Genomic DNA, 25,718 nt, shown 5'->3' with positions numbered 1-25,718 from the left:
AGACCATTGTCCGCAGCAAACTACCCAGACTTCAGGAGAACCCTGCCACAGCAACCTCTGCAAGACATGCCGGATCGTCGACATGGATGTCGTCATCTCATGTGAGAACACTATCCACCAGGTAAACGGTACATACCCTTGCAACTCGGCCAACATTGTCTACCTGATACTCTGCAGGAAAGGACGTCCCGAGGCATGGTACATTGGGGAGACTATGCAGACACTACGACAACAGGTGAATGAATACTGCTTGACAATCACTAGGCAAGACTGTTCTCTTCCTGTTGGCGAACACTTTAGCGGTCACGGGCATTTGGCCTCTGATCTTCAGGTAAACGTTCTCCAAGGCGGCCTTCACGACATACGACAGCGCAGAGTCGCTGAGCAGAAACTGATAGCCATGTTCCGCACACATGAGGATGGCCTCAACTGGGATCTTGGGTTCATGTCACCCTATTTGTAACCCCCATGACTTACCTGGGCTTGCAACATCTCACTTATTGTCCCATCTGGAGACAATACACATTTCTTTAATCTATGCTTAATGCTATCTCCACTCACATTGTCTGCATCTTTAATACTTGATTAGATGTAAAGACGTGCATTCTAATCAGTATTCTGTAAACTGAGTGTGCCTTTTATATGTTCCGTGATCACAACTCCCCACTCACCTGACAAAGGGGAAAAGCCCCGAAATTACTGGCGTTTGCTACCAAACAAACCTGTTGGACTTTAACCTGGTGCTGTGAGACTTCTCACTGACATCTGCCAGCGATGGAAGGATGAGGCCAACCTCTCAAACAAAGCAGGTGTGCATGTTGTTGCAATCATACAGGGCCTTGGTGAGGTCACAGCTAGAGTAGTGTGTGCAGTTTTAGTTTCTTTTTTCTTGCCCTCAAGGGAGTGCAGCGAAGGTTTACCAGGCTGATTCCGAGGATGGCGGGATTGATGTTTGAGGACAGATTGATTAGATTAGGATTGTTTTTGCTGGAGTTCAGAGGAATGGGGGAGTATCTCATAGAGACTTATAAAATTCTAGCAGGACTGACAGGGTAGATGCAGGGAGGATATTCCCGATGGTGGGGCAGTCCAGAACCAAGGTCACAGTCTCAGGATTCAGGGTAGACCATTTAGACGGAGGTGAGGAGACATTTCTTCACCAAAGGAGTAGTGAGCCTGTGGAATTCATTACCACAGGAAGTAGTTGATACCAAAACATTGAATGTATTCAAGAGGGAGCTTGATATAGCACCTGGGGCGAATGAGATCGAAGGTTATGGGAAAAAGCAGGATTTGACTATTGAGTTGGATGATCAGCCATGATCTTAATGAATGGCAGAGCAGCCATCTTAGTGAATGGTGGAGCAGGGTTGAAGGGCCAAATGGCATCCTCCTGCCATGAATGTCCTTCTGTCCTCTCCACACAATGCATTTATAACACCCATAACGCCGTGTATCTCAGAGCACTGGTGCCCTGCTGTGACAGCCACTTTGTCAGCCATTGGCAGTATGTGCCTATCTGATCCATTGGTATAGAAGATTCGTTTCTGGAGGCTGCAGATATCAGCAGCAACCTCCCTGGTAAATCTGAGCCCCTGAGGCACTGGTGCTCAGACAGATCAAGAAAACTGATCCTCTCTCTCTGCCTATAGACCCTATGTTGAGATCTTGTCTCCTTCGAGGTGTGTCTTTGTGTCCATTTCCTCTGCCCTAGAGATGGGGAGAAGGCTCCTGTTATGGTTGCTAGTATTATTCCTGCTGTCGCTGGTGTTGTTCCTGTTGCTGGTAGTGCTGCTGCTCCTCTTATTCCTCATCAGTGCTCTACGGGAAAACTGCGTAATGTACACCCAAGCCACAGTGAAGGTTGACAGCAGGGAAATGCAACTCAATGCAGCTTCTCACTAAGGCATAGTCACAGCTATTCACTTTCCTGATTCAAAGGCTTCCCAGCCTGTCAGATTCACTGACACACTGTTTTGGCTAATCCTGGGGAGTTGTTGACTGCTCATAAAACAGGTGTGGTGGCTGTTAAAGCCAGAATGATTGGTGAAAAAATGTCAGTGACCTCATTGCACATTACAGTTACTTATTTGATAGCTTCATGGTGTTCTCCACTCACCTGCGAATTTGCTTGAGTGAAAAGTAGAAGTGGGTGAAATGATGTAGGGTTCCAATCCAAGGTCACTTTTAGAGGATTTAACCTCTCAGATACAACCAGATCTGCCTACTATGGCCAGTTCAAACTTTGCCCAATGAGTCAGAAAGGTGTCTTGGCCACGATGTAAAACCTCCATCTCTTTAACCATTTCACTTCCTCTCCTTGCCTGTTTTTGAGAGCAGTTGAATTCCCCATGATTATGTTTCTGTGTTTTTTATTTCTTTCAAGTATTTATTGATACATTTCTGCTTCTATTTTCTTCCCACTATTTATTGATCTCTCATGTATACCTAATTATGGTGACTTATTTCTTCCTGTCCTTTATATCAATCCATATGGATTCAGAAGGTTAGTTAAGTCACTTCTTACTCCTGTATAACGTTATTTTTGATTAATGCAGCATTTTGAAATACCATACAACCTACACTATATAACTGTCTTGTCTGTAGTTGTTTTCATTATCCCTATTGCATCTAATTCTTTAGTTTTACCTATTGTTCCCAATTCTCCCACCTAATTGCTTTTGTGCTGCCCAGTGTGAAACAGGAAATGTAGTATGCACTAACTTTTCATTGTTTCGGCTTTATTAGTGTTAGGTGTTATATTATTACATCTCATGAGCATTTACACTGGCCCAGCTTTTTCTGCTGGGACTTTTTGATACTTGGTCAAAATAAATCCTGGAGCCGGGTTCCACACTGTCACGCTGGCAGGTTGGGCTCTGAATGAGCCTGCCCCTCTCGCAACTTCAACCTTCAAGGGATTAAAAGTTGGCCCAATCTAAACATAAGAAAAATAAGAAAAGAAGTCCTTCCACAAGGACACAGGGAACTGGCCACTCCACCCCACGGCCTCCGCCTCAGAGAAACCCCCTCACACACACAGGAAACCCTTGCCATGCAAACATTCTCCCCAGGGAATTCCCCCACACAGACATAAGGAAACCTCCTCCACAAACCTTCCCATCAGAAGCCTCCACTCCCCGGAAGAGGTTAGTGCCAGGTGTGCTGATAGTGTGCGATTGCTATGAATACATTTTTTTTATCTTAAGGGGACTCTTTTAAAATTCAGTTTTTTTCTACAGGTAGTTGGTGTATCTGGAGGGAATGTAGCTCGGATGCCTGGAAAGTAGGATAATTGTTCATTTTGGCTATGTAGTGTTTATTTAGGAATGATCTAATGGATTTTAGTGCACAAAAAGAAACCATCCTCTGGGGCTTTTGATTGAAGGAATGGAATGTGTGTTTAGATTGACTGGACCATGTGATAATGTGGTTAATTGGAGGAGCTAGGTATGTAGCAGAGAGAAAACAGCTTTTGAGTTCTGACTGGATTTGTTTAAAGACAGAACTGTTCTCCACAAAATCTACTGGAAAACTTTAAGACTGAATATACCCCTGATAGCAAGTATATTTACGGATGCTAACTGTATTTAAAGTGTTTTTTAAGACCGTAAGAAGAATTTTGCTTATTTGGAGCTGAATCATTGCTAAGTTAGAAATAGTTGTTCATTTTCGTGTTTAAATATTGTTCAACAAATAATAGTTATGCTGCCTCATTTGTTAGAGTTATAGTTAAACTGTGTTACTAAATAAAGTTGGTTTTATATAAAAGATCCCTAATTTGTCAGTGGAATGAAGTATTCCTAGAGTAAAGCATAATTTCCACACATTTATGCCAAATTAGAAAAACTGTTCGGGTCTAGTCTGGTCTCCTAATGTAATTTGGGCTTCTGGTCCAGGGCCTGAACACCTGGGCATAACCTTCACCTCCCTGAGGGCTGTACTTATCTGTGTGCCCTCAGCAGGTTCCCTTCACCAGGTCCCTGATTTTCAAAAGCTGTGAAAGCTCAAGGCTGCCAGGGTCCATGTGATGAATGTTCATCTTCTGAGGGCACCAAGACCTCCACAGGTCACCAATGGATGCACTCCTGTGGAGTTCAACATTAGACCTCCCACCTCCAACACCCAGTCAAATAGATTTTTTCTCAATTCCTATATTTTATAACAAATAAATAAAAGTTTTCAAAGAAAATGGGAAAGACAGAACATGCTTTTAATAATCTTATGCTTTTTCTTCAGGTCTGCTGTCAGCAAGTGTAAACTTACAACAAAAATGGATCTGGGTGCAGCTCCTGTGTCAGTAGTATCCGGTGGTCCACACACAGACTGATAGTTATAGGATTCCTTTCTTGTGTAGAATGAGGCATTATAGAGCGCATTCATCAAACTGGGATCCACCTCACTGAAGAACATACCTATCTGGAGAAAGAACCAAATACAATATACATTGAGGAGCTTAATTGACATCATATTGCTCCTCTCAGTTGTGGATGAGTTTCTCCAACTTATCATGGCTAAGACCCTGCACCCCAGCCTTGATTCCAACCCCCGCCTGTCTGTTTGCTCAGGCTCGGCTCAATGGTGTGCAGCCCTGGTTGAACCTAATGAGCTACCACTTAATAAACAATCCCAGCTTACTCAATCTTTCCTCATGGATAAAATTTTCCATATCTGGCAACATCCTTGTAAACCTCATATATACCATTTCGAGAATGATCACATCCTTCCTGTGACGTAGTGACAGAACCGTGCTCATTGCTCTCGCTGTGTACAAACTGATATTTCACACTGCTCTAGCATAAGTTTCCTGCTCTTACATCCTAGGCCTTAACCAATATAGGAAATTAATCCATATGCTCTTCTTGCCCACCTTACCTTCAGGGATCTGGAGACATACACTCCAAGTTCCCTGTGTTCCTCTAGACTTCTCAGCATTCTACCATTTATAGATTATTCCATTGCCTTGTTTATCCTCCCCAAATACATTACCTCACACTTTTCCAGATTAAATTTCATTTGTCCCTTTTCTGCTCATTTGACTACTTCAATGATATCTTCCTACAGTCCACCTAATTTCTTCCTCACTGTTAACCACACAACCAATTTTTGTATCATCTGTGAATTTATAAATTATAACACCGACATTTAAGAAATTATTGATTTTTTAAAACTCTTTTTTGAGATGTGGGCCATGCTGGCAAGGCCAGCATTTGTTCCCCATCTGTGATTACCCCCACAAAGTCCATGGAATCGCTGATTGATCTCCTTGTGGGGTTTGCTGAATATAACTTCCCCTGGTAACAGGCAGTGGTTTGCCAGCTTGAACTCATTACCTGAGCTGTTTATAAGGCAGGCCTCAGGCAGGGATGAATGTGCATACACCAGTATAGAGGTTTTACTTTGCATTCTGTAAATAAACTTTGTTCCTTTCCAGTTGAACTTCTTGAGGCATTACACCATCTCTAATTACCTTTGAATGCTCAATGCAAGGTACTAATTAAGAACCATGGCTGTGTCTTGTGCCTCCACACATGGTTTACCTTCCTGGTCTCTAATTGGCCCAACACTTTCCTTTTGCTCTTTATATATTTGTAACATATCCTTGTGTTTTCCTTAATCTTACTTGCCAATACATTTTTCAGACCCTCTCTATGCTGTCCTTATTTCTTTTTAAATTTTACTCCAACATTTTCTGTACCCTCTAGGCTTTCTGCAATATTGAGCTCGTAGTATCTTTTTTGTACCGTAGTATCCCACTCTAATATTCACACATATTTATGGTTGGTGTTTATTGAAAGTGAGGGGGTGGGGGGATATTCTGACATTGATTTACCTTCAAGTAGCTCTTTCCAGTTCACTTTAACACATGACATATATCAACTGAGAAATTTGGCCTTTTCTCAGTCACATTTATATGTACCACTCATTTGGAGGTGATACGCATTGTTAGCATCCATTCTCATAGAGGTGGTGGGCAAGTGTTTTCAGAATTCAGCCATGATTCCTGTTCTTGATCAATATCTAGTGAATTCTTTGATTGTGTGTGAATGTGTGTGGCTGTATGATTAGCATATGATTGGGCTCTATTACGATGGAACTTGCAGTTGAATAGGGTATTTGGGTGATGTATCAAGAGGACTCCTGGCATTTGCTGAACAATTCCTCATTCAATGCTTTTCAGGGGAGGAGCTGTGCAAGTGAGAACAGGTATAAAGCTCATGATGACATTTACATACAAATTATCCTGAGGAGGTGGCTACTTGATCCAGTGCATTAGTTCTTCAAATGGAGCTAACAAATCGTATTTCTATTTTTCTATTCATTATCCATTTCCCCTTTAGCAGTTATAGTCTCTCTCTCAAGCATTCACTGTGCTGCTCTGCCATTATGAAAACACTTGTACTTCAATTTTCCAATATCAATTTTTCTGACTAATTCCTGGCCTTTTTATTATGTTGAAGGCATGATATTAAACCATACTTCACTTATTAAAACAAACTTAAATTTACAGTTAAATTTGTCATTCCCACATTTAAAAATCTATACATCTGCACACTAAGTTTGTTACATATGTCAAGAGTCACTATTCATTTTATCTTAACATATATTACTTGCTATTTCTATGCATTGAACTGCATCTGCCACCTCTCAGCCCACTCCATGAACTTGTTTTGTCAGTATGATGCATTAAGACAGTAACTGTACAACGAATAGATCTGGGTATAGTACAACACCCCTGATATTACATGCACCATGATGTACAGAGATTGTAATTATAAATATCTGTATTATTTCTCATATGTAGTCTTTCTTGCAGAATCTCCCAGAACCTGACGGATGGGCTTCAATGTGGGATGGCATCAGTTGTTAAAGGGTTTGGAATATGCTGCTATAAATGCCTTGGTGAGATGTTGTAGTGTGTCCTGTAGATGATACACATTGCCACCAGGATGAAATGGTGATGGGGAATAAATGCTTAAGGTGATGGATGGGGTGGCAATCAAATGAGTTACTTTGCCTTAGATGTTGTTAAGCTTTGTTACTGTTGGTGGAACTGCAGATTTCCACACAACTGGGAAGTATTCCATCCCATTTTGACTTGTGCTTTACAGATGGAGGGCAGACTTTGAAAGTCAGGAACTAAATTACTCACTGCAGTGTTTGCAAGCCCTGACTTGCTCTTTGTAGCTGCAGTGTTTATTTTGCTGGTTCAATCCTGTTTCTGGACAGTGGTGAACCACAGCATATCGATGATGAAGTAGTCAGCAATTGTAATACCATTAAATATTGAGGGTAGGTATTGTTAGACTCTGTCTTGTTGGTAATGGTCATTGTCTGCACTTGTGTGGCGCAAATGTTACTTGTTACTTAGCCCAAGCTTGAATTTTACCTAGAAGGTCTTGCTGCATGTGGACAAGGACTGCTTCTGTATCTAAGGAGTCATGAATGGTCCTGACCTCTCTGCAATCATCAATGAATGTGCCCATTTCAAATCTTATAATGGGAATATCATTGATGAAGCAGTTGAAGATGGTTGGGCCTAGGTCACTACCTCATGGAATGCCTGCAATGATATCCTGGGCTGACTTGGTATTAATTTTACTGTGGTTCTTCTCTGTAGATCTACCTCTGTCCGTTCTTCCATTTCCGTTACTTCAACCAAATCTACTCCTGCTCATCTAAATTTATCTCAAACTGCAACCTTTTCCAGTGCAGCACTCTATTTTGTCTTCTCCATTAACTCTCAGTACACCCATCTTCATCCCACATATTACCATTCCTTTACTGTCACTGAGTCAAAATTCCAGGAATGCCCTCCCTAACAGCACTGTGGATATACCTAAACCACACAGACTGCAGCAACTCAAGGAGGCAGCTCACCATCACCTTCTCAAAGGCAATTAGGATGGGTAAGAAATGCTAGCCGAGCCAGCAATGCCCATATTCCATAAATGAATGAACAAAATGCACCATTCACTTCCTCTCTGCCAATAATTGCCTTTTCCCAAACGTCCACTGCCTGCACTCAAACTCCTCACTCTCCTTTCATCTGTTTACCCAGTACTTATTATTCTCCCATATCTATTATCCTTTCCCCACATGCCATCTAATCCCTCAACAATTCCTCATTTCCCCAATGAATTCTTACTACCCCAACTTGATCACTACCCAAAAACTGCAAACTCAATATCTGCAGTACTCGCTCCTCTTTTCACTAATCACCAATCTTCCTCATCAGTTCATGACTCCATATACTCCCTCTACCACCTTTACCCTTGAATCATCAATTTATTCTTGTCATAACCATTCAAATTCCAAAACTATAACTACAGAGCTATCAACCCTACTCCTCCAAACCTACTCCCAAATTGACACAAAACTAACACTGCCACACATTAAGGTAATTAGCAATGAAAAGAAGTAATGGTGATGAGGAGGAATTTTTAACAAAGCAAGTGGTTAGGATCTGGAATGAACTGCCTAAGAATGGCTGAAGGATTCAAAATATAACTGAAAAGAAAGAATTTGCAGGGTTACAGGAAGGGATAAGGGAGTGGCACTAGGTGCATTGTTCATTCAGAGTGCAGGTGCAGACACAACAGGCTAAATAGTCTCTTCCTGTGCTGTAACAATTCTGTGATGGAGAAGAAAAGTGAAGTGAAACAGACAGGAAATGGTGCTCTGTGTTCTTTTTATTTCTAAGAATGTGCAGGGCTACAGGGAGAAGGTGGGAAGTGACAGTCAGGGAATTGCTCTTCTTAGAATCAGCACAAATATGGTGGGCCAAATGGCCTTCCTCTCTGCTGTAACCATTCCATGATTCTACACACATATTTAAATTCACACATGCAAACATACATATATATTGTTTTAATTATGTTGTCTGTCCCCAAGTAATGACATGTTTAGACATTACCAGAGTTTTGCTAGTCATAGATGTCATCAGTAGTAGGCGAGACTAAGACTAACTTTATCGTGGGCTTTAGTTCACCACATTCAATGTCTGACTATCTGACCACAATGCAATATTCACTGCAGTGTCTTGTTACCTGGCTCCAGTGTTCAGGCTGATTGGACATGATCAGGAAACCACCGTCATCAATTAATACGCACAACAGATCCTGAAAAATCAATAGCAGAAGATGGTGAAATAAATTGTATTAACATCGCTCCACTAATCAGCTGTTTTGCTAACTGTTGGCCAGGATGACTACTTCCAGTTATCTAGACTCAATTTGTTGATTTTCTGCCCCGAGTGGTTGACTACTTTCCAGTATGTGGAGTGTTGGATCCCTATGATGTGAAGAGGAACCCAATGCCATGGAGGCAATCTTAACATTGCACCCCGCCGGCTGGTGGGCAGAGTGAGCTGGTAAGATCGCGCAACACCCAAGAAATCAGGTTTGCATCTGATTTCTCGCCCCTTGCGATTTTACTGGCAGCAGATATCCGGTGAGATCAGCCTTGTGCTAAATGAATTATTTAAATCTCACTTAAATGTAATTTCCATGTGATTAGTGAGCCCGGGATGCTATCATTCAGGCTCCCTTGACTCTGCTACCTCGCTGGTAGAATTGGAGGCCTTGGAGGCCATTGAGGTCCCCTGGGAGGTCAGGGGCACAGGGCTGCCTCTGGGACAGTGCCAGCCTGGCACAGCCCAGTGCCCACCATGCACCGGGCAGTGCCAAGGGTGGCCTTAGGGGTGGTGGAGTGTGGTGGGGTCAAATCGGTGGTGGGGTGTGGGGGGAGATCGCTGTGCACTGTGCAGTGCAATCATGGGGGGAGGGTGGGGGTGGGGGGAGAGGGGCCTGTGCCACTCTGCAGTTGCAATCGAGGGGGCAAGATGGGAGTCAAAAGGTCTGGGCAGGTCGGAGGGTTGATTGCTTTGGCAGTGGGGAAAAGTCACGATAGGCTGCAGGACCTGAGGAGGATGCCTGCTTTGGGCCTTGGAGGCTGGCTGAAAGCAACAGAGGCTTTGACAAGTCTCCACTGCTCTCAGAGCAGAGGGACCTGTGCGTGCACAATGGCGCCCTTTGTTGCTTTCAGCCAACGTTCAGGCGATTTAAGCCCAACACCTCCCCTTACAGGCAAGAAATGAATTTTGATTTTTTTTTGCTCTAAATGCAGAAGATTAGGGACCTTGCACATTGAAACTTGTTATATCTGCAGAACTGCTAACAGATTAATCTCACACCTGGGACTGTGCAGGTCGACTTCAAAAGAGACAATTATGGGAACAAAGGATTTGCATCTGATAAGCTTACTCCTTAAGTTTAATGCTTTTAGGTTTATTTATTAGTGTCACAAGTAGGCTTACATTAACACTGCAATAAAATTACTGTGAAAATCCTAGAGTGCCACATTCCGGCGCCAGTTCGGGTACACTGAGGGAGAATTTAGCACGGTCAATGCACCTAACCAGTACGTCTTTTGGACTGTGGGAAGAAACTGGAGCACCCAGAGGAAATTCATGCAGATGCAGATGGAACCTGCAGATTCCACACAGACAGTGGCCCAAGCCAGAATCGAACCCAGGTCCCTGGCGCTATGAGACAGCAGTACCACCGTGCCATCTTCTAGCAGAGTCAGATATCTGTATGGACAATGGCTTCCTGACATCGGGCCCTCAATATGGATGCTAACTCTTTCAACAGCTTATGACTGGGACATTATCAGTCCTGAAATCAAAGCTAGTTGCAGACACTGGATAAACATCCCTTTTGAAGCGATTGTGGAAAAGGAAGGTCACATAATTTGGGTCACCATTTTGGCATCTCAATATGCCTTTGAGAACTGAGAAATCCTCACACCGCTGTTTTAACATCAACTGGAAATGATTCCAGCAGTCCGGACTGCTGGGATCATTTCCGATTGACGTTAAAACAAATATCATAGAATCCCTACAGTACAGAAGGAGGTCATTTGGCCCATTGAGTCTGTGCTGACCACATCCCATCTAGGCCCTATTCCCCTAACCCCACACATTTACCTGGCTAATCTCCCTGACGCTAGGGTCAATTTAGCATGGCCAATCAACCTAATCTGCACATTTTTGGACATTTTTAATTGGCTACCATCTTTCAGCTCCACAAAGCCTGCTTGATTTTAAAATTCTCTAATCATCACCTGTCTAGCAGTCTAAGCAAAAAAAAATCATGTTACAGCATTATTCATTTTGAGGATTTTTGTGTTGTCGTCAATAACTCATCGAGATTGAACACTGCCATGAAAGAAGCACCCTCTGGACTTCGACTTCTTGGATTTTAGAAATCAGATGAACCAATATTCAGTTCTGTGATTCTTGAACTGTTGCTAACCATTTTGATCTAATTGTGTGTGCGTGCGAGAGTGTAAGCGTGCATGTAGCGAAGTGGGAAGTTGCGAACACATCTAGGGTTTTAAATGTGATTTAGCTAACTTTATGAGTTAACCACAACATGGGTTTGCTGTGAGTTATTAGTAAATTGTATCACCCAAATTGAGGGTTTGGGAAAACACACCACAGAGTACTTATAAAATAATTCAAAACATCTTCTGTTTGTGGGCAGTTGGTGAGGGGAAAGAAGCACAATTTGCCCACTTCCCTACTGTCCGTAACCGAAGATACACAAAGTTCGTAGAAAGTAGGGATTTCCATATGGTTATGTACGTTAGCCAGAGATTAGTTACAGTGATACAAGTCTGAAATTGCAGCAGCACTTGGCCTCATCTCACAGAATTGTCACAGCCTTGAGCAGCTAACCTCATGTCTTCCAGGGTTAGGGATGGCCACCTTCCATTGCTCAGTGTCTCCTTATATTGTGGCACAATTAGTGCTGAGAATCATCCTTTAAGTCACTTATGAATACGGCGTGCCAATCTGCTACCTAACTACGGTGTGGGGGATGGTGGTCACAGCATATCTACAATTATGATTTAATCCTTAAGCAATCCTTGCAGTAAGGATCATTGCATAGTTATCACGTATGGGAATCTTGCCTGATTTTCACTGCGACCACTGTAATTTGGGGACACTAAAACCAATTGTACTAGTCCTGCTGAGATCAGCAAACTCGCCAGGGACCTCAAGATATGTATAGCTCAGCAACCAATTCTGCCATTTGGAGAACTAGTCAGATCATCTGTGCAACTTCTACTTGCTGCTGTGCAATTATAAAAAGCATCTGAAATGTGCTTAGTAACACCAAGAAGAAGTATTATTTTTAGAAATAATGCACATATGCAGCAAATTTGCAAAGACACAGATGGATGTTTACACACATACATGAGTTACAAATAAAGTTATTGTAGCATATTGTTTTTAACAAGGATGGTAGTGACTGACATAAATGGCAGTTTCATGAGCTAATGTTCAGAGACTAGTGACTGTGGAAGGTTGTGTATTTATTCCTTCATCCAACAGTCAGAGGTGACAGTCAAAAAATGACACTGCAGCTGCCAATGGAATATTATCCATATTCTCCTCAGGCTGAGTCCCTTCCAGCCCCGGGTGCCTTTTCCCAACAAGCGCTCCCTAACATCACACCTCACCCTGGGCCTCTGTAAACAAACTATTTCGTCAGGCAAGATTCTGTAATGGGCAGATCATTACCACAATGCTTGAGGTCCTGGCCATGTAACATTGCAGAGGATCCCCAAATCAATGCAACCACTAATGCACCCAATTCCAATAGTGAGTTCCAGGATGGTGTTACTGGCAGAATGGGCTTTGTCATAGTGGTGCTGGTAATCTGGGACAGCAACTTGGATACAGAGGACTCTAGAAAGGAGACTTAATTTCTCAGGATCTACCCTATCATTTCTGGACCAGACTGTGTTGTGTCAAAGGGCTGCCTTAAAACGGAGGCATTGTGAGAGCTTCCAGTGAAAGTGAGCAGTCATTTGCATAATGCAGGATGACTGGCCACATATGATATTCAAACTATTAATAATTAACTGGACAAATCTGTTAATGAATAAAATATTTGAAGATCAATGGGAGGTCGTCAAAAATAATTTTATGTGATCCAGAATCTCAAGGGGTAAGAGTACACTAGTCAAGCAAAAGCAGCCATGAGCAAAGACAGAGAAAACAGCATCAAACTAAAATGAAAAAACAGTCAATGATGTAAAAGTTAACACAGAACTAGGTGAATGGGAGAGATTCAAAGGACAGTAAAAGGTGATAAAGCAGAAGGGATCAGTATGAAAGGTGTGATAGATGTAACCCCCAGTATCTCTTTTCCATCAGGTGGAAGAAGGCAGTCTTGGTGATGGAATAAAAGCTAATTGCAGTGTTGTGAACATGTCAAAACAAGGTTGTGAAGGGTCTGGTTTGGCCTCATACATTTGCCAGCGAGAGAGAGGGAGGTAATCAGTGGCAGGGGAACAGAATGTGTGCTGGGGACAAAAGTCAATGGCCAAAATTTTCCATCCTCGTTTGCAACTGGGATTTTCCAGTGCCATTGAAAGTGAATGGAGTTTTGACTGAAATGCCAGATTTTCTGTTCTCGCCACAGATGAAACTAGAGAATTTCACCCAATGGCTTTGATCTTCCCAATAATTAGCTCAGAAAATTTCAGCTCCTCTTAGAACTGGATGTCAGACAAAAAGAGCACAGAAAGTCAGGAGGTTGAAAGGGGTGATGGTGAGTTAGAGCTGAGTATTGTCACAATAAATGCGGATATGGTATTATATTTCCAAAGATGTTAAAAATAGCTTGTATTTATATAGCACTTTAATGTGCATATCCCAAAGTGGTTCACAGAAGCACAGTGAAGCAAAGCTTTCACATTGAGTCAGAAATGAGATATTAGGGCAGATGATCAAAAACAGTCAAAAAAATAAGTTTAGGGCCCTGACGGCTGATGTGGACGGCGACTCATGTGAACTGTAGGAAAACTCAACTTTTGGGTTTTCTTGCACGCTGTGGAGTTTTAATATGCGAGTGTGACATCATTGACAGGTTCCTCTTCCAGAGGTAAGGCTGATCAACAGGCTTGGCTTTCAACTGCACAAGCAGCACAGGGGAAGAGGCTTCAGCACCAAATAGGTCTGATCCAGTGTCGGGGAGAGGGAGGCGAATGTCTAACCTAGGGACATACAACAACTGTGCTAAACTTAAATAGGGATAATAACAAAGGAATGAGGACAGACTTGGCTGAAGTGGACTGGGAAAGGAGTTTAAAAGAAAAGACAATTGATCAGCAATGACGGACAGAGATAGGTGGTGCACTGGTGGCAATTATCCAAAAATATTTATATTCTGGCAAAATTCCAGAGGATTAGAAAACTATTAATGTAATCCCCTTATTCAAAAAGGGAGGGAAACAAAAAACAGATAACAAAGGCCAGGTAACTTAATATCTGTCATTGGGAAAATGTTAGTGTCCGTTATAAAGGATGTAACAGTAGACCATTTAGAACTACATAATGTTATCAAGCAGAGACAGCTTAGCTTCATGAAGGGAGAATCATATTTGACAAATTCATTATCCTGGTAAGGGGTAAGCAGGATAGACAAAGGAGAACCAGTAGATATATTTGGATCTCCAAAAAGCATTCAATAAGTATTGCACAAACGGCTACTTAAAAAGATAAGAGCCTTTGGTGTTGGGGATAGTATATTAGCATGGGTAGAGGGTTGGCTAATTAATAGAAGACAGAATTGGATAAGATAGGCATTTTTGAGATGGCAACCTGTAATGAGTAGACTGTCACAGGGATCAGTGCTGGGGCCACAATTATTTATAATATATATTAATGATTTGGATGAGGAATTGAAAGGTGGGAAAATAAAAGGAACTGAATATTACTCAAATGGAGAAAGACTGCAGAAAGCTGCAGCACAAAGGGATTTGGGGCTCTCATAGTAAATCACAAAAAGCTAGCATGGAAGTTCAGTAAGTAGTATGGTAAGCAAATGGAATGTTGGCTTTTATTTCAAAGGGTATGGAGTATAAAAATAGGGAAGTTTTGCTAAAACTATATAAGACACTAGTTAGACCACACCTGGAATACTGTGAACAGTTTTAGTCTCCTTGAAGGCAGTCCAGAGAAGTTTAATTTGGTTGGTCCTGGTCTCAGGGGTGAGATTGAGTAGGTTGGGCCTTAACTCAATGGATTTTAGAAAAAAAAGAGGTGACCTTATTGAGACATGTATGGTTCTCAGGGGACTTCACAGGGTTGATGCTGAGAGATTGTTTCTCCTTGTGAGAGTCTAGGACCAGGGGAGTCTCAGAGTAAGGGGTTGCCCATTTAACAAAGAGTTGAAGAGGAATTTCTTCTCTCAGAGGGTATTGAATCTATGGAATTCATTACCGTAGACAGATATAGTGGCTTGGTTTAATATGTTCAAGGGTGAGATAGGCAGATTTTTAATCAGTAAGAGAATTAAGAGTTATGGGGATGAGGCAAGAAAATGGATTTGAGGATGATGGTCACATCAGATCAGTTATAATCTCCTTGAATGGCAGAGCAGACTCAACGGGCCAAATGGCCTACTTCTGCTCCTGGATCTTATGAGGAGTTCTTAGGAATTAAAGGCAGTGATTGGGGATTTGAGGTCTGAGGGATCAGAGGCTGATGTGTGGGGAAGTTGGGGATCAGATGCAGAATGGAGAGATGTCAGAGATGTGAGGGATTGGAAACCAGTGGGGATGGGGGGGTGGTGTACTGAGGTGGTCAGGAATCAGAAGTCTGAGGGATTGAGGACAGAGGGAGGGGAAATGGTCAGAGGTCTTAGGAAGGGGATGATTGATGCAAGACAGTGACTTCGGTGGGGTATGGAGGGAGACTGGAGGTAGATCAGAGGGAATGGGGTGTCAGGTTGTGGGATTTTGTGAGGCAGGTACACTGGATTCAGCAGGTAACAGCAAAAGCACTTACTTTCCGGATCCAATTATCTGTTCTCCCCTGTAGGCCAAGAAACCCAGTCGGAAAAAACTATAAAATTGAAATGGTGGATGGGTCAGGACTCAGATTTTTTAGTACTTTAACCTCCCACCCAAACAAACCTGACCATATTAGGGGTTAAAGTGATACTCTGGTTGCAATTAGACAGCTACGAATGGAACCAGGTGAAAACAATTCCACCCAACTGGACAAAAATGGGGGTGTAGCCAACCGTGTCAAAAGTTGCAGACAGGTCAAGAAACATGAAGAGGGAATGTTTAGCTTTGTCACAGTCATGTAGGATGTTATTTGTGACTTTGATAACAGCCATTTCAGTGCTTTGGCAATTGAGGGATTCAGACATGGATTTCCGTAAAAGATGCACACAGTTTGGGAAGAAATAAATAAATCAAAATGTTTGGAAAGTAAAGGAAATGGGCAGTCATTTGCAAGGACAGAGGGGGTCAAGAGTTAGTTTTTCAGGAGAGATGTGATGATGGTAGATTTGAAGGACAGACTTTAGTAACTGAGGAGAGATAACTGTTAACAATATTAGCCAACATGAGTGGCACAAAAAGAAGCTGGGTAGTTAGCATTTTAATAGGAAAAGGATTGGGGGCGCAGGAGGTAGGTCTCATAGACAACATGAGCTGAGGAAAGGCATGAGGGAAGATCAGAGAGAAACTAGAGAAGGATACAAGTTCAGGGCCAAGGATGGATCCTTTATGGACCAGAGGTAATGACGAGACAGCAGGAAGAGACACCATTGCAATGGTTTTCTGGTTCAAATTAAATAGATAAGAATAGAATTACATGAGTGCAGTTCCACCCAGCTGGACCACAATGGAGAGGCATTGGAGAAGGCTGGTATGGTTAATTGTGCAAATGTTAGACACAAGAAATCACAGGCTTCCTTAATACGGTCCTCAAACAAAACCCACACACTGCCAAACTCTGCTGGCTACATCATAACTCTGTCTTCTCAGCTACAATGACTGTACCAATAATTTGAAGTAAAATGTTCTTCATGCTCACCTCACTGTTAATGTCACAGTCCATCTCACAGTCAGAAGATGGCATGCACTGTACAAAGTAAAGATAGGAGAAAGTCAACTTATCTCTCTGGTTGCATTTACATGGACCATACCTGTTGTCACTTTCACAGTATGTACTATAGCACCTAGAAATTAACAACTTCAACCTTTCATATCAACAAATTCTGGCAGGATTGAATCAGACTAGAACAATGTTGACACAATAAAAAAAAACTGTGAAAAAAGGACATCAGCAGAATTGTGAGTTGGAAATCAAGGATATATTAGAGAAAGGGCCAGTATAAGGTCAGCCACTGACACACATACTGTCAAATAACAGGGCATGAGGTGAATATAAGGATCACACACATACCAACACCCACGCTCACAGGCCCATAAATCTCAATACAAATGCACCACATAAATTCCAACACTCACATCCCAAAACACGTTGGTATTAGCAAAATGGTTATGTTACTGGACTAGTAATCCAAAGATCTGGACTAAATGTTCAGCAAGTATGAGTATAAGTTTTATCGTATCATCTGGGGAATTTAAATTCAATTAATTAATAAATCTGTAACAAGTAACAGTAATATTAACCATAAAACTGTTGGATTGTTATAAAAGCCCATGGGTTTCACAAATACCCTTTAGGGAAGAAAATCTGCCATCCTTACCTGGTCTGGTCTACATGTAACCTCAGACTCACAGACTAGTCGTTGTCTCTTAATTTCTCCCTGAAAAGACATTGCATGCCTCTCAGCTTATTCAAGAAGGGAGCTCACCTTCTCAAGGGAAATTAAAGATCAGCAATGGATCTTGGCTTTGCCAGCAATGCTAAATTCACTGAAGAAGTTAATAAAATTTGCATACATCCCAATAACACAGAAATACATCCTCACAACGCACACATGCAACCACGCATATACCCACAATTCACACGGAGAAAGATAAATTCACATGCACATAGCAAGTGCTTGACATGTAATTGCCTTTTGAAATGGCTAGCAAGTAATTCAGTTATATCAAACTAATAATACATACCCCAGAAATATATATTGAACCTTATTGTGTTACCTTGCGTGGTTCCATCTGGTCTCGGTTGGTCTGGTTACTGGCTAGAATTTTGAACTTTGACACCCATGCTTCGTAGTCCAGCTTCACTCCTACCACTAAACAAAACATGCCGAGTGGGAGAATATTTAATTCAATACTCAGTCCTGCAAAATTGGATAATCTGACTGTAACTGAATGAATGTGGAACAGATTAACCCACCTGCAGGTTTCAGAGACTTCCCATAGATGCGAAGGTCCACAGCAGCACTCACCAAAATCCCAATGCTGTTGTTCATCAGGTCCATGTCAACCATGCTATTTGCTGAGGATAGAACACAATGTTAAAACTTGTTCATGTTGCAATTTAACTTGACAGGATTAGCTAAGGAAACAAAACATGTTTTACAAAAGCAATGGCATTCTCATAACATAAGTGCACACTGAAGTTTTCAGCACATTTAAAACATCCATTCAGAGACGATGTAGCTCCCTAAATTCAAACAATGAATTATTAATACAATACTTAGAAGACCCAGAAACATCTCCGCAAAACAAATCGAGAAATCCACACAACACACAGGCACAGTACAAACGCACAGTCACATTCACACAACACAGACACGTGCACATGAATGCAGACACATTCACAGAAAACAGTCACAGCACAACACATACACATGTGCACACATATATGGACACGTCCACAGAACACACAGACACATCTCTACAACACACAAGCACAGTACAACACTCATAGACCCATCCATTCAGTACACAGGCACAGTAGAACACATAGGCTCATGCGCAGAGCACATGGATGCATCGTACAACACACACACACAGACATACATACAATGCAGACAAATCCACCATGCACAACACACAGACACACCCAGCACTCAAACACACAGACACATGCGCACAACACATACAGATCCATCGGGCGGGATTTTATGGCCTTGCTCATTCTGAAACTGTAAAATCCTGCCTAAGGTCAACAGAACTTCTCATATTCGGCCCCTCGCCCAGTCCAATTCCTGTAGCGGGTGATGCAATAAAATTCCGGCCATCCAGGCAACACCCATAGATACACCTGCATAAAACACACAGGAACATCCAAAAAAAACAGAGACAAATCTCCACTATGAACAGAGACACAACTGTATCAGGCAGACACATCTCCAAAACACAGACAGACTTACCTGCACACCACATAGGCACATCCATACAACACACAGACACATCCACACAATGTACAGACACATCCATAGATTATACACACATACCCACACAACACGTATAACACCACATCTGCACTACATACACATCACTCCAATACACACAAACACATCCACACAACACACATGAACAAATCTGCACAACATACAGACTTATTCACACAACACACACAAATACATCCGTACAACACATGCAGACACAAGATGCTATAACGGATAGTCACTTTATCACAGCACACAGAGAAACACCCAACCCCAGGAAATAAGCATACACATCCACACCAAATACATTAACACAGAGGCGCACAACACAGACAAACACAGGAACACACTTCCTGCAGTCTGTGGCTTTCTTCCTCATTATCAACTGCACAGCCAATCTTTCCATTTTCTGGAAATTTCATAATTATGGCCCCTGCATTTAAGTATAATGTGGAGATGCCGGCATTGGACTGAGGTAAGCACAGTAAGGAGTCTCACACCAGGTTAAAATCCAACAAGTTTATTTGGTAGCACAAGCCACAAGCTTTCAGAGCACTGCCCCTTTATCAGGTGAGTGGGAGTTCTGTTCACAAACAGGGCATATATAGATACAAATTCAATTTACAAGATAATGGCTGGAATGCGAATCTTTACAGGTAATCAAGTCTTAAAGGTACAGACAATGTGAGTGGAGAGAGCGTTAAGCACAGGTTAAAGAGATGTATATTGTCTCCAGCCAGGACAGTTAATGAGATTTTGCAAACCCAGGCAAGTTATGGCGGTTACAGGTAGTTTGACATGAACCCAAGATCTCAGTTGAGGCTGTCCTCAAGTGTGCGGAACTTGGCTATCAGGTTTTGCTCAGCGATTCTGCATTGTTGAGTGTGTGAAGGCTGCCCTGGAGAACGCTTACCCGAAGATCAGAGGCTGAATGCCCGTGACTGCTGAAGTGTTCCCCAACAGGAAGAGAACAGTCTTGCCTGGTGATTGTCGAGCGGTGTTCATTCATCCATTGTCGTAGTGTCTGCATGGTCTCCCCAATGTACCATGCCTCAGGATATCTTTTCCTGTAACGCATCAGGTAGACAATGTTGGCTGAGTTGCAATAGTAGGTACCGTGTACCTGGTGGATGGTGTTCTCACGTGAGATGATGGCATCCGTGTCAATGATCCGGCATGTCTTCCAGAGGTTGCTGTGACAGGGTTGTGTGGTATTGTGGTCACTGTTCTCTTGAAGGCTGGGTAGTTTGCTGCAGACAATGGTCTGTTTGAGGTTGTGAGGTTGTTTGCAGGCAAGAAGTGGGGGTGTGGAGATGGCCTTGGCGAGATGTTTGTTTTCATCAATGACATGTTGCAGTTTCCAGAGAAGATTTCGTAGCTTTTCTGCTCCAGGGAAGTACTGGATGACAAAAGGTGGTGTGTTTGTCTTATGAGGAGGTCGGCACGGTTTTTTGCTGTGGCGCGTCGGAACTGTCGATCGATGAGTCGAGTGCCATATCCTGTTCCTTTGAGGGCATCTTTCAGTGTCTGGAGATATCTGTTACGATCCTCCTCATCTGAGCAGATCCTGTGTAAACGGAGGCCTTGTCCATCGGGGATGGCTTCCTTAACATGTTTAGGGTGGAAGCTGGAGAAGTGGAACATCGTGAGGTTATCTGTGGGCTTGTGGTACAGTGAAGTGCTGAGGTGACATCCTTGATGGAGATGCGTGTGTCCAAATAAGTATAAATGATATTTATATGATAAATGATAAGCATGATATTTACCATGAAAACCAAGGGACTGTTTACTGGACCCTGCAGAACTCCAGTGAAATCAGCTATCCACTTAGAAAAGCGGATATTGCCCCGTTGTTTCTTGCCATTGAACCAATTTTGGATTCAACCTGCCACTTTCCCTTGGAATTTTACTTTTCTGAGCACGTTGACATTTCTAAACTACTTGCAAAAATCCATGTGACTACATCAAATACCCTCTTTGTTACCTCCTTGAAAAGTTCAATCAAGTTAGTGAGACATGACCTTCCATACTCACTGTTAATCTGTCTCTTTCTAAATGATGATTCATACAGTTCCTCACTAACATAATTTGTCTATGACTGTGGTTAGATTGAGTGGTTTGTAATTATTTGGGTTATCCCTTTTTAAACAATGCTACAATTAGCAGTACAATGGTCCTCTGTTTCCAGACTGGATGTTAGCTGATGTTGTCAACAGTTCCCTTTCCTCAGGCACTACACCCTCCCTCAAATCTGCTATTATCATCATTTTCAAAAAAGCAGTCAACTTTGACCTCTTTTGCAAACTAACCACTCCATCTCCAGCCCTTGAACATATTGTTGCCTCCCAAATTTGTGCCCATTTTTCTGCAATTCCATGTTTGATTCTTCCAGGTACCGTCTTAATGTAATCATGGTAAGCTATCTTTCTTCATCCTTCTTCAAAATCTGCACCTTTGACACCATTGATCATACCATCCTCCTGCAATCCCTCTGCTCTGTCCTCCAGTTGAATTTCATTCCTATTTGTCAAGTTGTAGCCAGAGAATCACCTACAATAATTTCAAGTTTCACTCACTCCAGCACTGTGACCTCTGGTATCCTACAAGGGTCTATCTTTGGACCACTCTTATTTCCTTCTATATACTGCCTGTTGGTGACATCAACCAAAAACACATGAGTTCTACATGTATGCAGAGGACACTCAACTCAACTTCACCACTATGTCTCATGACTGCTCCTTTGTCCAACATCCAATATTTGGTGAAAGGAAATTTCCTCCAAGTATTGAGAAAAACAAGGTCATTATCTTTGGTCCACAAATTCTGTTTCTGGGCCATTGTTTCCATTCCACTCTCTGGCAACTGTCTGAGGTTGGGAGAGAATGTTCTCAAATATTGAATATTTCTGGTCTTGGTTATTCCAATCTCCTCTCTGATCACCCATCATCAGTCTACCTAAATTTGTACTCATTCAAAATTCTGATGCTCATTCAACAAGATAATGGCTGATCTGATTGGGCCTCAACTTTGCTTTCCTGTTTGCCCCCACAACCTTGACACCCTTGTAGATTGGGAAATCTAACATACTCAGCTTTGAATGTATTCAACGACTCAGCCTCCACTGCTCTTGCAGGAAGAGAATTCCCACACTAACGACCCTCTGAGAGTAAAAGTTCCTCCTCGATTCCATCTTAAGTGGGAGGCCATTTATTTTTAAATTGGACCCTTAGTTCTAAATTCCCTCTTGAGAGGAAATATCCTTTCATCATCCACCCTGTCCAGTCCCCTCAGAATTTTATATGTTTCATTAAGACCACCTCTCAATCTTCCAAACTCCAATAAAATTATGGAAGCAGAGAGTGAAATGAGGTACAAATCCTAACTTTGAAATTTGGTGCAGGGGGATAATTTGATTGGGCGGAGGTCATTTCCAGGCCAGCAAACTGTAACTTTTGTAAAGCCATCGGGATCAGTGCATGGGTCTCAATTAATGACTTGAATGTAGCGACAGACTATTTTAGCTAAGTTTTCTGCTGAAACAAATATAGGTAAGAAAGCAAGTGTGAGGAGGTTACAAAGGATGGAATTTTTTGAAAAAAGTTCTAAGTGCCAAATGAGTGAGAAAACAGTAAAGTGGTTTTTTGTGTGAATTTGAAAATGTAATCTTATGGCACTTAGTGCAAAAGAAGTGCTGGGATGCGATTCTCACCAGCAGGGGATGGGGTGGAGCCTCAGCTCACCATGCAAGCCAGTTGCTGAGCCCGTGGGGCATCATTGTGCAGGATCCCTGATCACCCAGTGTTCTGGGAGCTCTCCTTTCACTTCACCCCCAAGCCCTCCCCATGGACATTTCCAGCTCCACACCAATTGCTCCCCTCTGCAGAGTTCCCTCCATTCCTCTCCAATCACCACCAGAGGCGCCTCCCTCCCTGTCTGATTGCTGATCGTCCCCGGCAGAGATCCCCGCTTTCTTCCACTCCGGTAGATTTCCCTTCCTCCCACCCCCGCGAAGCTCTCTGCTTGTTCCCCTTCCCTGTCATGGCTCCGCCCCCACCCTGGCTCTGCCTCCTTGGCACTGCCCTGGCATAGTAATGGTTTTTGAAAAAATATCATTTTTTGAACATTGGCATAACTTAAACGTAATGGTACAATGATAATGGTCCCCCAAGTATTCACAGATTGAGACTTGAACCTTTTGACCCACTTCATTCCCTAAACCAGATCCAACAATGCCTACTTCCTCGGTGAATCAAAAATATACTGATCTAAAAAATTCTTTTGAACACAGAAATGTTTGCCGCTTTCTGCTCTTTACTCTTTTATTATCCCTGTCTACAAAAGCTAAATTAAAATCCCCGTTATAACTCCTCTTTTGCCTCTCATTCTGCAAATTTATTGGACCATATATTAGGCTGTCACAGGGAGATCATGTTGGACCATTAATTCATATTTTCCACCTGAACCTAATTTAAGGTTATCAACCAAAGACCTCTGTTACCTATCTAAAATGTGTTGCACTGAAATCCTATAGGACCCTCCATTAATTCATATGAACATACAACTTAGGAGCAGGAGCAGGACACTAGGCCCCTCCAGCCTGCTCTGCCATTCAACAAGATCATCATTGATCTGATTGTAACTTCAATACCACATTCCTGTCTGCCCCTATAACCTTTCACCTCTTTATTAATCAAGAATCTATCTAGCTCTGCCTTAAAAATATTCAAACACTATGCTTCCGCTTTGAGGAAGAGTTCCTAAGACTCATGACCCTTTGAGAGAAAAATGTTCTCCTCATCCTTGTCCTAAATGAGCATCCCCTTTGGGGCAATTCCCTCAACCCCCGCCCTGGCCAGAAGAGGTTCCCACCATTGGGGATTAAAGCTGGTCCACATCAACAGGGACAAAGCGTAATCACCCATTAGTAGGAACAGAGGCCATTCAGCAGCCCCCCCCACCCCTTGGAAGTCAGGGCTGGAGGATGTCTCTTACGCAGTGCCAGCCTGGCACCCTGGCAGTGTCAGTCTGGTACCCTGGCACTGCCCACCAGGCACTGTGCAGTGCCAAGGGGATAGGGCATACTGGCGGGGCAGGGTCGAACGGTGGTTGTGGTGAGGAGGGCCTGCTATGCACTCTGCATTAGGGATCAATGGGAGAGGGAGGAGATTGGGGCAGGAAATGGGGTAGGGGAGTTGACCTGGCAATGAGGGACTGGCAATTGGCACTGGTTGAGTGGGGGGGTGACCTGGGAGGCCGGATGGGGAGGTGAGTGGGGAGCCCAGTGATTTGGGGGGAGGTGGGGTTGGGAAGCAATCAGGAGACTGGTGATGGGTGGCGGGGATGGGGGGTGGGGGAGAGAGGTAGTGTGCATGCACCTATCTCCCCATTGACAGATGGATGCATGTGCAGTGGCCTGTTCAGTCCGTTGATTCTGGCCTCTCCAGCGGGATGAGGCCCCACACCCCACTTACTGGTGTGTATTCCTCTGAGGTACTCTGAGGAGCATAAAAAACGAGCGGAAAAATATTCAATTTTCCCACCCATTTGGCACTTGTTTCTTTTTAGGAGAATCACCCCTCTTATTTTTTAATCAGTGAGCCCTACTTCTGGATTCTCCAACAAGAGGAACCATCCTCTCTGCACTGACCCTGTCAATACCGGTCATGATCTTAGAGGTTTCGATCAAGCTGCCTCTCACTCTTTTAAACTCTAGTGGATATAAACCTAATCTCTCCAATATTTCTTCATGAGACAAGTCGCCCATTCCTGGCACTAGTCTAGTAAACCCTCTCTGAGTTGCTCTAATTCATTTACATCTTTCCTTAAATAAGGAGACCAATACTGTACACGATACTCCAGATGCGATCTAATCAATGCCCTGTACAAATGAAGCATAGCTTCCATTCTTTTGTAATCAATACCTCTCACAATTTGTAATGATGAGGTCCAGTTGAAGCATCTATAAGTGTGGCTCACTCAGAACTCTCTTTAGATCTGTTACACCGGGACACACTGGAACCATCTATTAATCTATACATTTAGATCATCTGAGAGACTCCATTAACATAGTAACTGAGATTCTGTGGTGCCCTTTGTAATCCTGTCACACTGTCATATCTCCAGCTGGATGATGTATTGAGTGTAATGTAGTTAACAAGAGTGTAGGAGTCAGTGAGTTGAACTCTCAAGTCACTTACCGTATTTGAGGAGATTTGTGCACAGTCTCTGCAGGAAACAAATATGATGAATACAAACAGAATGTGCTGGAAGTACTCACCAGGTCCACAGAATTTGTGGAGAAACAGTTAACATTTTGAGTCAAATATGAATCTGAAGAGTCATAAGTGACTTGAAATGTTAAATATGACTCAGATTTTTGGTTCTGCTAGTTTCGCCAGGTTGGGAGATTTTTGGCTTGGCAAACACAACATTTGTCTGCCTGCATGTAGAGTTCTGGTTAGCATGTGGACGGGGACAGTAGGTTGAAAAATTAGTCAGGAGGAAACCCCAGAAGGAACATATGCCAACAGT

At 42.7% G+C, this 25,718-nt stretch overlaps 1 protein-coding gene across 1 annotated transcript in view; it reads right to left on the bottom strand.

The window, feature by feature from the left end:
• Nucleotides 1–25,718, bottom strand: part of cacna2d2a (calcium channel, voltage-dependent, alpha 2/delta subunit 2a) — an 855,812-nt gene that overhangs the window by 48,909 nt on the left and 781,185 nt on the right. Inside the window, exons 28-32 of the mRNA XM_080186111.1 lie at nt 18,188–18,289; nt 17,989–18,083; nt 16,910–16,957; nt 9,051–9,122; nt 4,267–4,419 (exon numbers count right to left, since the gene is read on the bottom strand). Coding sequence (XP_080042237.1) covers nt 4,267–4,419; nt 9,051–9,122; nt 16,910–16,957; nt 17,989–18,083; nt 18,188–18,289 — 470 coding nt within the window. The remainder of the gene's footprint in view (nt 1–4,266; nt 4,420–9,050; nt 9,123–16,909; nt 16,958–17,988; nt 18,084–18,187; nt 18,290–25,718) is intronic.

This window comes from Carcharhinus amblyrhynchos, chromosome 3, assembly GCF_965287045.1.
Source record: "Carcharhinus amblyrhynchos chromosome 3, sCarAmb.v2.hapA, whole genome shotgun sequence".
In the NCBI taxonomy this organism is placed as follows: domain Eukaryota; kingdom Metazoa; phylum Chordata; class Chondrichthyes; order Carcharhiniformes; family Carcharhinidae; genus Carcharhinus; species Carcharhinus amblyrhynchos.
Note: the sequence above shows the minus strand (reverse complement) of the source record. Positions and strands in the feature narration are given on the sequence as shown.